Consider the following 15,236-nt stretch of genomic DNA (forward strand, 5'->3'; position numbering starts at 1 on the left):
AGAATATACTCACAAAAGGCCAAGAATCCTCAATAACGTTCAAGAATTATTTACATAGTGAAATCAGTTTAAAAAATTCTTAGAGAAAACAAACTATCGCTTATATGCAGAATCTAAAAAAAAAAAAAAAGTGATACAAATGAACTTATTTACAAAACAGAAACTGACTCACAGACTTAGAGAACGGACTTATGGTTACCGGGGGGGAAGGGTGGGCAGAAGGGATAGTTAGGGGATTGGCAGGCACACACCGCCATATTTAAAATGGATAACCAACAAGGACCTACTGTATAGCACAGGGAACTCCTCTCAATATGATATAACAACCTAAACGGGAAAAGAATTTTAAAAAGAATAGATAACGTGTAGGTATAACTGAATCATAGTGCTGTACACCTGAAACGAACACACCATTGTTAATCAACTGTACTCCAATATAAAATACAAAGTTAAAAAAGAATCTTACGAGAACTTTCTCCTCTGTGAAATGACGTAAATGTCTTACCAGAGAGGGATTCATGAATTCTTCTAAATACACCCGACACAGTTTGCGATCCCAGTCATCTGTGATGTGGCCTCCATACATGATCTCACCAAAGAGGTAACGGAGGTCTTCCCATGGGACCTGGCGGGAGAGGGGAGGGGAGTCATGCAAACGTTCACTTCCAGGTTCGGGACCCCTGCCTCCGAACAGTCAGTCAGCAGCAAGTGCCTCTCTACAAGCCCCAACCTACAGGAGCATTTAAAAGAGGTTCAGGAATTGTCTGAATTGCCAGGATTGAATTGGCTGAGAATTATTTTCAGTGTATTTTAATACATTCAGTGAGCTTTTAATGAAGCTGAGCTTTTAATGAAGATTTTAAAGCAAACCGGATTATTCCTAGAACATGTTATGCAGTTAAGGTTTACACATTCAGAACCTCATCTAAAAACCACAAGAGGGTGTTGGTTCATAGGACCTTTGAGGGATGACATTTTTATGATCTGATTTATACCAGGTTTTATGATCTAAATCAGGGAAAAGAAAGAAAAACCTATACAATTTGAATTTGGGGTGTTACTTAGAATTCCATCACCTTCCAAAAGTCCAGGCAAACCAAGCCGTTTGCCACAGATTGATTTGAGGGCTCGGTTTATGGCATGACTGGCCTCCATGACTGTTCCAAGTGCTGTAACTAATGACTGTCGTATGTTTTATTCAAGGAATCACCGTATCTCCTCTTTATTTGGCTTTGCAGGGTTTGAAGCCCCTCTGTGCTACCCTTTAGCTTCCTCTGGGTTTGCAAAACATGCCCATTTGCGATGAAGCCTTTCTAGACAGAAACCTTTATACCCTTGGGGGCAGTATACTGCCTCCCAACAGTTGAAGTAAAAACTTAATTATAGCCTTCATTTGTTGCAGGATGTGACAGAACAAGTAAAATTGCTTCAACTATTCCAATGTACTTGCTACAACTTTATTTGAATTTGAATAAATGAACCTCAAATATGTCTTTCTTTTAAGCCACTTCGATGTGAATGAAAAATTAAAGTGGCTACACTGTACCATGCTCTCTCAACCATGCCATGGACTACCTCCCATAGAACAGAAATGGATGGGAAACAGAGACCTCTTAACTTTATTTCTCTGATCACATTTAATTAATGCCTGCTATACATTATTAGCTGATATATAGCTCCCTCAAGATTTTAATCAGCTAGGGGTTTATTCTTCTCAATAATTGATTTTCTTCTCACAAATCTTGATCTTTGTTTTTTTACAAATACTTTTTTTTTTTTTTTGGTAAACCTTCCCTTGGCACAGTGGTACAGCCTGAAAAAAATGTGAACTTGTTGTTACTCAGTAGAGGTCTTCTTGGGCATGTCCCCCAAACTGTACTCCACAGGGTGGGAGAAAGGTACTGCTACAGAAAAACAATTCTTCTTCCTACTCCCTCTAGGCTTTGTAAAACCAAAGTCAGATGTTACATAGCCCCATCCCTAACCTTAAATGTAAATAACCAAATGATGTTTTCAATTAAAGTCTTCCAACCTTGACATTCAAGCATTTCCGTATGGTGAGACTTACGAAATTCATATGGAAAAATATCGAAGTTCTTACAATAGTTAAACGTTGGCATTCCCTAAGGCGTAATCTTTAGATCTCTCAGTTATACTCTGTAACCTTGATGGTCTCATCTAATCTCATGACTTGAAATATCATCTATCATCTGCCTACTTCCAAGTTTATACATATACCTTCCGGAAAAGGGCATGTTGTACAACCAAACTATGTGGGCACATCAACTTAATTCCCAGATCTAACTAACTTGCTTCGTGATGTGATGTGTGGTGAATGACTTGGGTCAAGACATCTAAGACACAAGAGCGCGTGTTTAAAACCTAAAGCTGTCTTGAGGCTGGAACACCCGTGGGAGAAGCAGCAGGACATAGCACGATTCAATCGGCCAACTAGTGTTGCCAAGCCTCGGGATGTGGGAGCTGGAGAGAAACGTGAGTCAAGCCCTCTTTTGCTCCCCTTCATCCCTACCTCAACTGTGTACAGGGTCCAGCTGAAATAGGATAATATTCCTGGCCTCAGCCTCCTGGGACAGTGATGAAGGACTTGAATAAAAGTACTCAGTGGTCTATTTCATTTTCTACCCAGAACTCTCCAGAACTATTATAATAGTCAATTCTACCTGCAACATTTTAAACAAAATGTGCTAAGCTCAACACAAAATAGTATTTATTAGAATGGTCAAAATATGCTCAAAGTGAGTTTCATAAATTTAAAAAAATGCTAGATATGGAATAGTGATCATCACATACCATATTAAAGCCATTTCTCTTGGATACAGCTTATTCAAAATGTGTTCCTTATGAGAACACACCATGTTAGGTACAAAGTGTACATATTCAGATAGTAGTCAAACCATCTTCAAAGCTTGAGAAAACTGTGATAACGATAATTACCAAAAGAACAAAAAAGAACCATTTATACATAGAAACATGGTTGAATGGTTTTAAAGGCCCTTTAATAGAAAGTGTGGCCTAAAGCACCATGCCTGGTGGGTTCTGACAAACATACCTCGATTTTAACAGATTTAACTTAATGGAAAAAGTTTCCCTTGTGAGGACTAAGCCAGAATATCCTTACAAATGATTCACCCTTTTTGAAATCCAGTCACTGAGTATATAAGAGTTTACACAAATGTTCCTGATGAAGCATTCCCGTTCCCATCTGTAGAACACATTTTAGCTACGAAATAAAATCATTCATCTACCTTTAACTTCAAATCAAGGGGAACATTACTGAAAAAGTCACAACAAGGTGGCATCCTTAATACATAATAATGACATATGCAGGAAATGCACCATTATTTATACATGTGACGTGCTGTAAATTGCTTCCATCATCAGAACTAATTGTAGTGATTATTAATGCAGTGTTATGAACTGTCAGAATTGCTGTATGTAATTACATTTGTGCAAATGCTTCATTACCTGCCTAATGAATCTGGCGTACATGCACATGTAAACCACTGTTTTTGTTAACATAATGAAGGACATTTTTTTTTTTTTTGCACTAAGCTGCTGATGTAGAACTGGCTTGACCCATCTCATAAAGTTCGAGCATCCACTGTTGTAAAACCTCACACTTGGCAGAGGATGCATATGTAGTGTCAGCTATTTCAATAATAGCTTCTAAAGAGAAATTATGGTCCATTTTGATAGTGTCCAAAGACTGACAGATTCAGTACACTCCTCGGAAGAGGTTATCTGGCCACTGGCACTTACGTTAGGGTTTGCCTCTAAGTAGTTGCAGAGGACGTTGGCGCAGATGGTGAGGTCTCCAGAACTGAACGGATAGCAGTGGCTCCAGCCCTGGGGGCCAAACCTCAGTCTCCCAGCAACACAGGCATGGAAGTAGCACAGAGAGAAGAGAATGCTTTTAAACTCCTGCCCCTTGGAGCACACTTCAAGTGTATCCTGGGAGGAAAGAAAGAATGTTTGATCATCCATCCGTATGGTTTCCAAGGGCAAGGGTCTGAGTTTTCAGTCATCTTGCAGAGGACTTTGAGGGAGACCTAGGACAGAGGTAACATGCAGTTTTAAGCTAGGAGAGCATAGGAGAAGACTGTTTGGCATTTGCCACTCTGTTGATTTAAGAGGAATGCTTTTATTTTGCTTCAATTATTCTTCTGTTTCACTAGAAAATGAGACAATTCATTTTGCCAGTGGTAATACTGCCTGACATCAATTTCCCCTGCAAAAATGTTCTTGTACAATCTGTTTGACAAAAGGCCATCATCTTAATTTCATCACTGTAGCAGAATATAAGTTAATGCCAATTCTCCATTCCTCCTCGTTCCATAGTAATACCGATTATCTGGGCACACAGCCACTCATCAAAAAGCAATCTCCCAGCCTCTCTCGAAGCCAGATGTGCCATGTGACCAAGTTTTTGCCAATGGAGTTTGAGCAGAAGTGACGTATGCAACTTTCACATCACTTGCTTAAAGGGAAATTGCTTGGTCTGGTTGTCGTTCTTTTCCCTTTCCTATGAGCTACAAATGATGATGACTGGACGACTTGGAAGCTGTGAGTTAGGTATGGTGGAGGCACCACAAGCTTGGGTGTGTGGCTGATCTCATGCACCAGAGCTGCCAATTATGTGTGAGAGATTATCTTGTATGAATCACTATAATTTTGTACTGTCCCTTGACTAATACAACCACCACGACAAATAGTTTTCTTCCAATGAACTGAAAATAAAATTCACTGTTGGAATGACAGAACAGCATATGGAAGATTAGAAAACAAATGCCCTGTAGAGTAGATCTGTAAGATTTTTTTTTGCAAATGCAGAGGGAAACCTGGTATGCTACACTGATATGGTTATGGCCCCAAAAGCCATAAAATTAAAAGGCGAAAAACAGCCATCTGTGTCTTAAGGGTAGTACTTTACCCATTCTCAAATCTGCCAGTCCTGTGAGGCAAACAAGGAAAAACTGAGGAGGAGTCCTTCAGCTGATGGTGAGCAGTGGAGGAAGGTGAGGCCAAAACATCACCTTCCTGTCTTGTCCTTTAAGACGGTCAAATTACACCCGGTCTACATTTAAATGGATCTGACAATGTGGGCATCTATAATACAAAATATATTTAGCCCGTTTGGGGTGGGAGCTCAGATCTGGCCTCCCAGAGGCCTTTCAGTAAAAGTCTAAACAAAGCCTAGATTTGTTCTCTTGGTCCAAGACCAGAAGAGCATTTTAGTTTCTTTCTCTATCGCTTTCATCAGAATCCAGGGTTACCACCAAATATAGTTCTAGAATTGGCCAGGCCACATAGAGTGCTGACCCAACTAAATCACTAGGTTATTCTAAATGACTAGGCCACTTCTAGGAAATTTAAGGGGCTTAAAAATATACAATCATTACAAATAACTTTTCCTCAACTAAACATCAAGTAAAAGGCAAGCTTTTGAAAGAAGAAAAGAGAAACCATATAATTGGAATTAATGTTGAAGGATATAAAAATACATTGCTTTTAAAAGGAAGAAATTTCTAGGAGGCCAAATGGAAGTGACAAAATTTTATGGTCTAACAAGTCACCTAACACACCCTCCCTGAATTACATATAGTCCACCGAAAACCCAAGTACTACAGTTAGTACATTATTTCCGTCTATATACTTCATATAACTGACCTAATTTTAGCCTCACTGCTAAAAAAACCAAAATCATAAGTCAATGCCCATTTCATAATGCTCTGATAATCTAAATGACATTAGAAGAAAATGTGAATCAGGCATTCCTAAGAAAAATATAAGTCTACCTAACACTCTACATTTCAGGTCAATTGTATTTTTACAAAGCAAGTGATCAAGTGTTTGTATCAGAAAATATACAAACAGCATTGTGAACAGAGAACAGGCATCCACACATACATAACAGTGTTGCATGCACACAGATGCCAATTTTACATGCACAATTACCATTATTTGTTTCTGCTGCAAATCTTACAGAAAAAGAAATTTACATTCTTGCTTCAAAAATCTGGTTATCTGGGGATGAAGGGAGCCCAAACATTTATGACATCTTCTTCAAGAGGCAGCGCTACTGAGCTGAAAGAGGGTTAGGTAGGCAGCATCCTAAAGAAAAGGTTCTTTACATCTTGGTCACTTACTGATTATATTTACATAAATATTCTAGAATGTTCAAGGTAATAAAGGATCAATATCAAATGCACTTTGTTCGCTGTGAATACACATGTCAAAATTTGAGGATAAATTCTGACTTGGGGAGAAGATTAAGAACACAGGTTTAATTTGACTTGAAAATCAAAGCATGAAAAATGAAAATACCTAAACAGAAAAGTTAACTTGTCTAGATCCCTTAGGTGCTTTTCTTACGTAAGAAGGGCAGCCAGGCAATAGGAGCAACTGGGACCCATTTACCTAACCCGAATGAGAACCAAGGTAGAGGGCATTCATCACCCTCTGTCCACGTCACAGGCTTCAGCAAGACAGGGCCACGGCAGCGACACAGAACACCCAGGATGATACAAGGAGACTTGGGAAAGGAGGAGGTCTGTGATGGAGACCACTATCTGCCCTCTCTAAAGTGCCTTCCTGCTGACTTTTAGCTGGGCATATACTGCCCAAGATAGATTTACTTTTCCAGCTTCTCTTGCAGCTAGGTAATGCAGTGTGAATTAGTTTGACCAATAAGTTGAAAGAAGTATTGTGTATTAACTTGCAGAATGAATCTTTACAAGAAAGCAAGCTTGTTCCCTTTGTCATCTGCTTTGTTCCTTCTCTCATCCTACTTTCTGGAACACAGCTATGGGAGCTGCCACCCTCACTGCCACTTGGGACCATGGCAAGCCCATCCTAGAAATGGTGAAATGTAAGCAAACGGGGTTGATGACAACTCTGTGGTGACATAAAGGAGCTCTGAATGACCTAGCTCCTGAATTCTCATGTGGCAGAAATACCTTTTTTAACCTTGTTTAAGCCACTGTTGTTTTCTACTTCCTTCATAAATAGCCAGCCATAATTCTAACTGATAAAAGGGATCTAGAAACCTATACACAGATAGCCAGGGAGCACAGGCTAGTACCCTTGAATTACATAATCTGAATAAAACCCACATTTTTTCTAACATAATAACAGTTCAGCATTCATAAAGGACTCTTAAAATTTTTAGATTTTCTTTAGAATCTTTTTTTTTAAACATCTTTATTGGCGTATAATTGCTTTATAGTGGTGTGTATTAGTTTCTGCTGTATAACAGTGAATCAGCTATATGCATACATATGTTCCCATATCTCCTCCCTCTTGCGTCTCCCTCCCACACTCCCTATCCCACCCCTCTAGGTGGTCACAAAGCTTTAAAATCTTAGGTTTTGGCTAAAATAGGTTTGATGGAAAGTTTATTTAGTGAATCACATTGATAAGCTTTGCTTTTGCTACTTTTGAACAAATTTAATCTTAATATTTCAGAGGAGCCTTTCCAGTAGCTAAGAAATATTCCCCCCTGAAGTTCTTAAGACTCTTTTCAATAAACGTAACCAATTATTGTAAGGGGTTTTCCAAGTAGCAGTAAAAAAAAAACAAAACCTGATACTTTCATAAGTAAACTAGAACATGCTGTTCTTAACTGGGGAAGGAATTCCTGCATAGGCTTTGGAGGATCTGGTCATCCCTATGATTGTATGCAACAATTTTTTTTAGTGTGCATTTCCCTGGGGACAGTATCCATAGTTTTATCAGATTATCAGAGAGGTGCTTACCAAAAAAAGCTGAAGGACAACTGGGCTGAAGCCTATTTACTCATGAACTGCTCACTTTTCACAAATAAAGACAATTGTTCTGGGAAGTTGGATAAATCCTATTTAAATACGTCAATCTCCTCTTTTGTACCTACTTTGAGAGAGAGCTTGAGAATGTCACAAATGGCCAGGAATTATAAATTGAGGGAAGATAAAATACATGCCTGTCTTAGTTTGCAAAAAAGGATACTTCAAACATGTAACAGACTCAACAGAGTTTTTCAGTGCCTTTTGTTTACACAGCCCATTGGGTAAACAGGCACAAACTACTCAATTACTGAATTGAGCAATTAATTGTATTCTTCAAAACTATATTCTTAGGTGGCCAATTATTTTAATGCCTTCATAACGCTGGTTTTCTCCTCTTAGCCCAGAGGGACCTAGAGAAAAAGTTAAGCATGTGGGCATGTTTCATAAAGGATAATAACATTTCTAACAGGAGGCTGAATATTTATCACCACATCATACGTGTTTCCTCTTTCAGGCTTATTCTACTTCTCCTAATAAGAATGCTGTTTACCAAGGATTTCTAAGAAATTAGAGGAAGGAATGGGAGCTCAGAGAAATAGCAACAAAGGAAACTGACAGACTTGATTATGACACAGACAGATGTGGTAATTTGAACAAGGAGACTAATGGTAATAGAACGATCGTTAATTTATAAAGGCACTGATTTATTTGTTTTATTTTGGAAGGACATGAAAATATAAATATGAAGGCAGGATGGATATAATCTAAAAAGAAGGGTTTTAAATTTACTAATATCAAAACCAGATCAAAATATCAAGTAGTATACTAAAACCCCTGCCACGTCATCATTGTTGTCATCAATCTTCTCAACGAGGTCAATAAGAACAGTGGCTTTCTCTCTTCCTATGGTTAGAGATACTAGTCTGCCATGTTTGCCTTCAATAAGCAAGCTCCTCAAAAAGGTACGTGGTTCATTCTCTTTACACGCGTGGCTGTGGTTGTAGGTCTCACAGTCTTGTGAGAAGACCCTGACTTCAGTGTCAGACCAGGCTGCTTCTGCTTTCTTACCTGATCAAAGTTGTCGAGAGCAGCATGCAAATTGGCCAGCATTCCTGTGGGAGGCTCATTAGTAATCTTGATGGAATTTTCCAGGAGTCCTGGAGGGATGACATGTTCATTTGGTGTAGGTGCAGACTCAGCACTCATGAAAACCCTGTAATCTCTGTGGCTTCCCTGGCTGAATCTTTCAAGGAGTTTCTCCAAGGTTCCGAGCCACTTGGGTACCAAATGGACATTCTGAAAAACAGCATGGTTTAGAATTCCTGTGAGACTGAAGTACATTACATTAAATTATAGGATTACAACATTTCCCTGTACATGAATGAGTTGAAAATTCAGAGAACCACGATTTAAAGTTTTCTTTACTAGTGCATTAGGGAAAAAAAATAAACCAAGACAGAATTGAACACTGAACACATTAAGTGCTCCAAATCACTACAGTTTGTCTTTGTAAAACAAAATCTCCTTCTAACACACTCACCTACTTCCAACACCCGCCAATCACTTCTGAGATGGAGTTCTTGATACTTTTCTTTGTTACAGTTCAAACTCAATTACTAAGACTTATCTGGGTTAGTTTAATCAAGTACAAAAACTAAAGGCTAGAAGTGCACCTGATCCCCTACTTCATTGTTACTGACGGAAATCTCCTCTACTCAAACTCCTACTCGTTAGTATATGAAACAAATGTAAAAATATTTTAACAGTGACTTTGGAGTCAGGGAACAGAAAAATCTCCAAGTGAGCCATCATTGTACACTGGCACTCTTTGGAATCCAGCCTGGGAACCATTCTTGAGGATACTGGCTTTGAGACTGGCTAGATTCTTGCGGCCATTTGTCCAAGGGTAGCAATGTATGTGAGACATTTTTAGCCAATACACATATCTTGAAAACCACTCATTTTGCACATGAAAAATGATTTTTTCCATTATATTAATTCACAAATCATCTGGTGTGCATCTGAGACAAAGATAGTGCCAGTCTGCTACCTTAGTAATAGTCTTCTCTGGAGTGTGGGTTTTTGATAAAACGCCAGCTAAATATCCTTAGAGGGGCTATCTCTGATCATAGTAATTGACCAGCGCAGAGTTTGGTTAGGAACTCATTAACATGTGCATACATATCATCTGCCTACGCTGACAGAATTTAATGTAAATTACAAACAGTATAACAAGTTCCTATTATGCTGGGCTTCTCATTCTTCAAAGAATGCTTCTCTTTTAACTGCCAATCAAATGTATCCTAGAAACCTTCAGAAACTGCCAAAAAGCCTGGGATAGTCTCTCCTCTCCAATTATTCTATGTGTGGAGAGACATAGTGAAAGTTACATTCTAAGTTACTGGCTTACCGCTAAAAACAAAAATCAAAGGTCTAAAATAGATACCCAAAAGGAGATCCTTCACCAAATAAGGTCTTTTGAGAAATTTTTTAACGGTAAAACTTACAACTTGCATTTTTTTTGGTGGGGGGGCAACGGGTAGCGCAGCATAGATATAAAAATAACAGAAACATTTTACTTTGACTACTATGTTCTCCTGAGGAGGACTGCACCCCTCCCAGTTTCTCTCCAGTCTGAGCTGCTGGATGCATGAGAACTCGCAAAGAACGTTCTCTTTTGTGGGGAGAGCTCAGCATCTACCCCACTGTCCCAGCAACAACTGCTATCTCTGGAAAACAAAGCCTCCACTATTACCCGTCCGACTCTGTGAGGCTCAGAAGGGACACACCATCCCAAGTCCCCATACTGAAGTCTCATCTAAGCAGTAGGTTTTACTCTCCAAGAAGGTTATATTCCTCTTGGACACTGGGCAGTTTCTTAGTGAATCCAATTTTACAGAAATGCAGAATGCATCAACCCCAGATACTGGAGATATTAAGGAAGGCCAATGTCATATCTGCATGAGGGTGGCAGTACGGGCTAGCGGAAAGAACGTCGCCTGCTGGCGGACAGACTCTGCCACTTTCCTGCTGCGTGGGCCTGAGGCTCTCCAAACCACTCTTAGGCTCAGTTTTCTCACCTTTATAATGGGATGACAATACCTACCCTTGCAACTTTGCTGTGATGATTAGAGATCATGTATCCTACAAGTTGCCTAGTAAAGAGCCTGACATATAAATAAGAACCTTTGGGATCACTGTGCTGCATATCAAATGGCCATTTCCAGACCTGCTGAGACAGCTGGCGCACCCTGCTGAGGAAGGAGTGAGCTTGGAGTTTGCTCGGCCCCTAGGTGCCCCCTAAAGCTTGCCTGGGCTCCACTGGCTCCTGGATTCTTGCTAGTACAAACTAAAAAATGTCACTCGCCATCTGGTTCTATAAGAACGAAGTCACTAGCCACTGCAGTCGCTGACTTTCAACACACCCTGAAAGGAGTTCAGGGCAGAGATCAGGAATGAGGCTTTCTGTGCTCTGGGAAAATCTGGTAGAACAGGCCTTCAGATAGTTAGATATTTTCAGGAGAAAATTTTATGAACTCAATTCCTTGCATCTTCTCATACCTAGAAAAGCACTAAAATCATGAATGGAAACATCTGCTCCTCGTGGCTAGCAGCAACCTTCAACCGAGATGTGTGCTTGACTGCATGTAGCCCCTTCACCAGAATCACATAGATACTGACCTCTCCCCTGCTACCTCTTCGGATCAGTTCCTCAGAGCTGAGAGGCTGTCTCCCAGGCTATAGTCCTCGTTAAGTCCCAAATAAAACTGCATTCACAGCTCTCACGTCCGTTTTTTTTTTTTTTTTTTCGGTCGACGCTAGAATCCCCAGTGAAGGGAACCACCCCAAAGGACACTGGACTGTAGAATCATAGACCCATAAAACGTGAGCCCTAGAAAGGTGCAAGGGATCAAGTACTCAACCCCTTAATTTATGAGCAAAGGGAATGCAACACAACTAGTTATGGGCAGAGTCAGAGTTACGTGACATAATGAGATACGAAAAAACACTCTGTCAACTTTAAAGCCACATGCAAATGAGAGCTATTATGACAACGGTCTTGGTATTCCATACGAGCCAGTCTGTCCTCAAGCACTACTGGAGTGTTCCAGATATCCGTAAGTCAGGAGAACGATGGGGCTCCCTGTAATATTTAAAATTTTCAAGCACAATGGCTAGAAGATCCCTCAAAAAATGGTAGTCATCCTTATCAACAGAGCTCCTTGTCACCCTTGGAGGTGTCATTACTGCTGAGAGAACCCCATGCCCCCCACCAGCAGATCACCGTGTGCTGTGTGAAAGGCTCGTTCCTACTGGGCAGGGGTGCTGTGCACTGCCCATCCATGTTCACTCCCAGTGTTTTCAGGAAAACGTAATTACTCACTTGGAGTATGACCCAGTGTCCTCCTCTGGAAGCTTTCTCCAGGGCCATTTCTGCCACCATCTCCTGACCTTGTCCTAAAGACACATTGTGGAATTTTCCCGAGTCAGTTGTAAACCCAAGTCTTTTGCCTGTGGGAGGACACAACATGGTGGGAGGAAAAGTGAATCAAGGAGAGGTGAGAAAAGTCTGAAATCCTGTGGTCCGATGTCCATCTGCGGTTATTGCCGCCACCTTCCAGGTTACTTTCCTGAAGAATCCAATCTAAACCTCTGTTGTTTCAACAAGCATCATTTCAAGCTCTCAACAGCTGCCTCCTCACAAGCATTAGCAAAACCTATGGAAATCAGTTCCTCTGGTTTTGTGGTAATAAAGCTTTTGACATTTTGATAGCTGGCAAGCATTGTTACCGAGCTTTACAAACTGTTGCAGGAGTAGCAAAGCATTGCCCTCATAAAAAGGAGCAACATGGGGTAGATATCACATCATTTTTTGACCGGATCGGCTCATTGGGTAAATGCAGGAGCCCCTCACCTTGTGAAGCTGTGCTTGAATCCAGCACAGTCAGGTCACAGCTCTATTAACCTGGAATTCTCCGTGCAGGTCGTGGGGGATAGTAATCCAAAGCACAAAGCGACAGTGCCTTTCACAATCAAATAGACTTGCTCTAATGACCATTATTTAGTCACAGGGGGCACAAGATTACAAGAGCATGGAGAAAATTGCCCTCTGGCCCTCATCTAGTCAAAAGGTGGAGAACAGTACAAAAGAAACTTGCATTATGCCAACCATAGGAATGTTCCATTTAAACATTTCTCCAGACTACAGTGTTATTAACCTTACATTTTCCATACACTCGATCTCCAACAAATGAGAAAGAAAGAAAAAAAAAAGCAACTAACATAACTATGAGCTGAAAGGAAGGCTGCGTTGGCGACGGGTGAGAGGCAGGGCTGGATGGCCAGCCTCCCGGCCACTTACCAAGGATCTCTAGGTCTTTAAGGGCATCTACCCCTGGGGAGAGGATGAAGAATACTGGGGTGGCTGGGCTGCTTTCTTCAAATGCTTTAACTAAGTCCAATCTGGTTCTCTCCACATACTTTGTACCCAGTTTTTCCTCCACGAAATTCCTGTAGAAAGAATAATGCCAAAGACAGGATCAGCGCTTCTGACCTTGAAAAGTGTCACAGCTTGAATCAGTTTAAACCACAGGCACAGGAAGGAAGCAAACTATGTTTATTACACGAGATGTTTTGTAAGAATGACAATATGAATCCACACTAGATTTATGTAGTTGAGTCCGTGAAATCCCCCTCTGCTTTAGAAGCTCTGAAAATCAGAAGCCTACATTCCATTTTGGGGGTCTACTGAGACTCTCCTCTGAGAACCATCAGCTGCCTGCATATGGCTTTGTATCCCCCAAATCCCCTGCCAGAGCCCCCACTACTTATTAACAGTTCATTAGATTTGCCACAGTGCAATTTTCCAGCCTGTTGGGCTTCTCATGAATATACAAATGCTTTTTGGGGTGTTTCTAACACAGGGAAGGTCAATTAAGCAGGGATTATTTGCCAGCAGCATCAGATTTAGCAGAAAGTAAGGACTACTAAACAGAATTAACTTGTAAAGTAGGGTGTGGCAGGGGCTTCTGCAAAGGGAAATTTGGCTGAATAGACAAAGCAAAGGAAAAAAACCTGAGGCAAGTGAATGCTGCTGACAAAAAAGCAGCTCGCTAGGGAAGGAACCTGAGATCTCTTTGACTGTTGAATTCAAATTAGAAGTAAGCACCATATTACCATTTAGAAGCCAAAAGGGCAAAGGAAGCGGCCACTTAAACCAAGATGTAGGCAGGCATTTCTGCTTTTAAATCCTGTTGGTTGTAAAGTTATAGGACTATGAGTGTATCCACGAAAGGCATTCATTTTTTGTTTGATGTGCAAAATCTCTGGAGCCAAAGGGCTACTCTAAATAAAAACAATGGGAATCACACTTGGGTAATGCATGTTCCTGGCCTCTGAACTCTGCCAGCTCTCTTCCTAGAATATTTCCATAGGTTCCCTGTTTCCCCTATTGATTTCAGAATTAAGCTTTTCAGGAAGAATACACTCAGTCTGCCGACAGACTAGCACACTGTTCAATGTTTAGCAGATTTGAACAAAAGTAGTGATTGCAGTATAGAAATTTCTGCAGAATCACTTTTCATGAACATGAACCATAAATGCCAAACACTTCTAGTCCTTAAGACAAAGTTTCCTCTAGGTTAACTTGCATTTCCCAAAGTGCTAACTGCGCCCACCTGAGAGCACATGTCATTCTGTCAGGGCGCATTGCTCTCAAAATAATCAGCTTCTGGATTAAACTTTTCTTCTTCCACTCTTGCGGTAACTTTTCTTTTTCTGGACACTTGGATTCTGCCCACTTCCTCCACTGCTTGGCTGATCCTTCCACATCTCGGTCTAGGCCTTGGAACTCTTCCATGAGGGCTACTGCCTGTAATACAGTAGGGGAACAGATGGGAATGGGGTGTATAATTGCTGAGAGTTTGAGATAAAGATGAATGTATCAAACCCTGTGTAAGTAACTTGTGCTGGATAGTGTTCGTTTCCTCTCTAGATTTACTCTGTACCCTTTCCTGTGCTGCAAAGAGGGTGATTGCTAAGGATGACTTGAACAAAGCTCCCTGGTTCTCTGGCCTGGTTGGGTTTGACCAATAGGAAGCACTGGCAAAAGGGCTGGAGAAGAGAGGCGAGGGTATTTCTTCCCCAGCTCTTTCCTGTGGTGACATGGTTTGGCAGTGGCTATGTTTCTTTACAGAATGTCACAGGTTCCAAAGGTAGGCTCTCTCCCATAACTTCATTTCTCAGTAGTTTCAGTAACTGCCCCTTTTCCACCTTTTTCCATCCCCATCCCTGGTTTGTCCCCTCATCTTTATTCCCATACTATAAAAATACACTCTTTGTTCAACTTTTCTTAAAAATCACACTTTCATGTGTCATTTGTTTTCTGCCGAGAGCCTGACTGATACACAACTGAACTTGAACTTGTAATTCTAAAGTAATAATCTAATTAAA

At 40.6% G+C, this 15,236-nt stretch overlaps 1 protein-coding gene across 2 annotated transcripts in view; it reads right to left on the reverse strand.

The window, feature by feature from the left end:
- DNAH11 (dynein axonemal heavy chain 11) overlaps positions 1-15,236 on the reverse strand; it is a gene marked incomplete at its 3' end in the record, with an annotated part of 310,916 nt that overhangs the window by 14,927 nt on the left and 280,753 nt on the right. For both annotated transcript variants that reach the window (XM_082632325.1, XM_082632326.1), the window contains exons 71-76: positions 14,462-14,655; positions 13,147-13,295; positions 12,169-12,296; positions 8,853-9,080; positions 3,781-3,972; positions 506-625 (exon numbers count right to left, since the gene is read on the reverse strand). In XM_082632325.1, the coding sequence (XP_082488451.1) occupies positions 506-625; positions 3,781-3,972; positions 8,853-9,080; positions 12,169-12,296; positions 13,147-13,295; positions 14,462-14,655 (1,011 nt within the window). The remainder of the gene's footprint in view (positions 1-505; positions 626-3,780; positions 3,973-8,852; positions 9,081-12,168; positions 12,297-13,146; positions 13,296-14,461; positions 14,656-15,236) is intronic.

The sequence above is a fragment of the Mesoplodon mirus genome (genome assembly GCF_964341445.2).
Source record: "Mesoplodon mirus genome assembly, chromosome: 9".
NCBI classification, from domain to species: Eukaryota; Metazoa; Chordata; class Mammalia; order Artiodactyla; family Ziphiidae; genus Mesoplodon; species Mesoplodon mirus.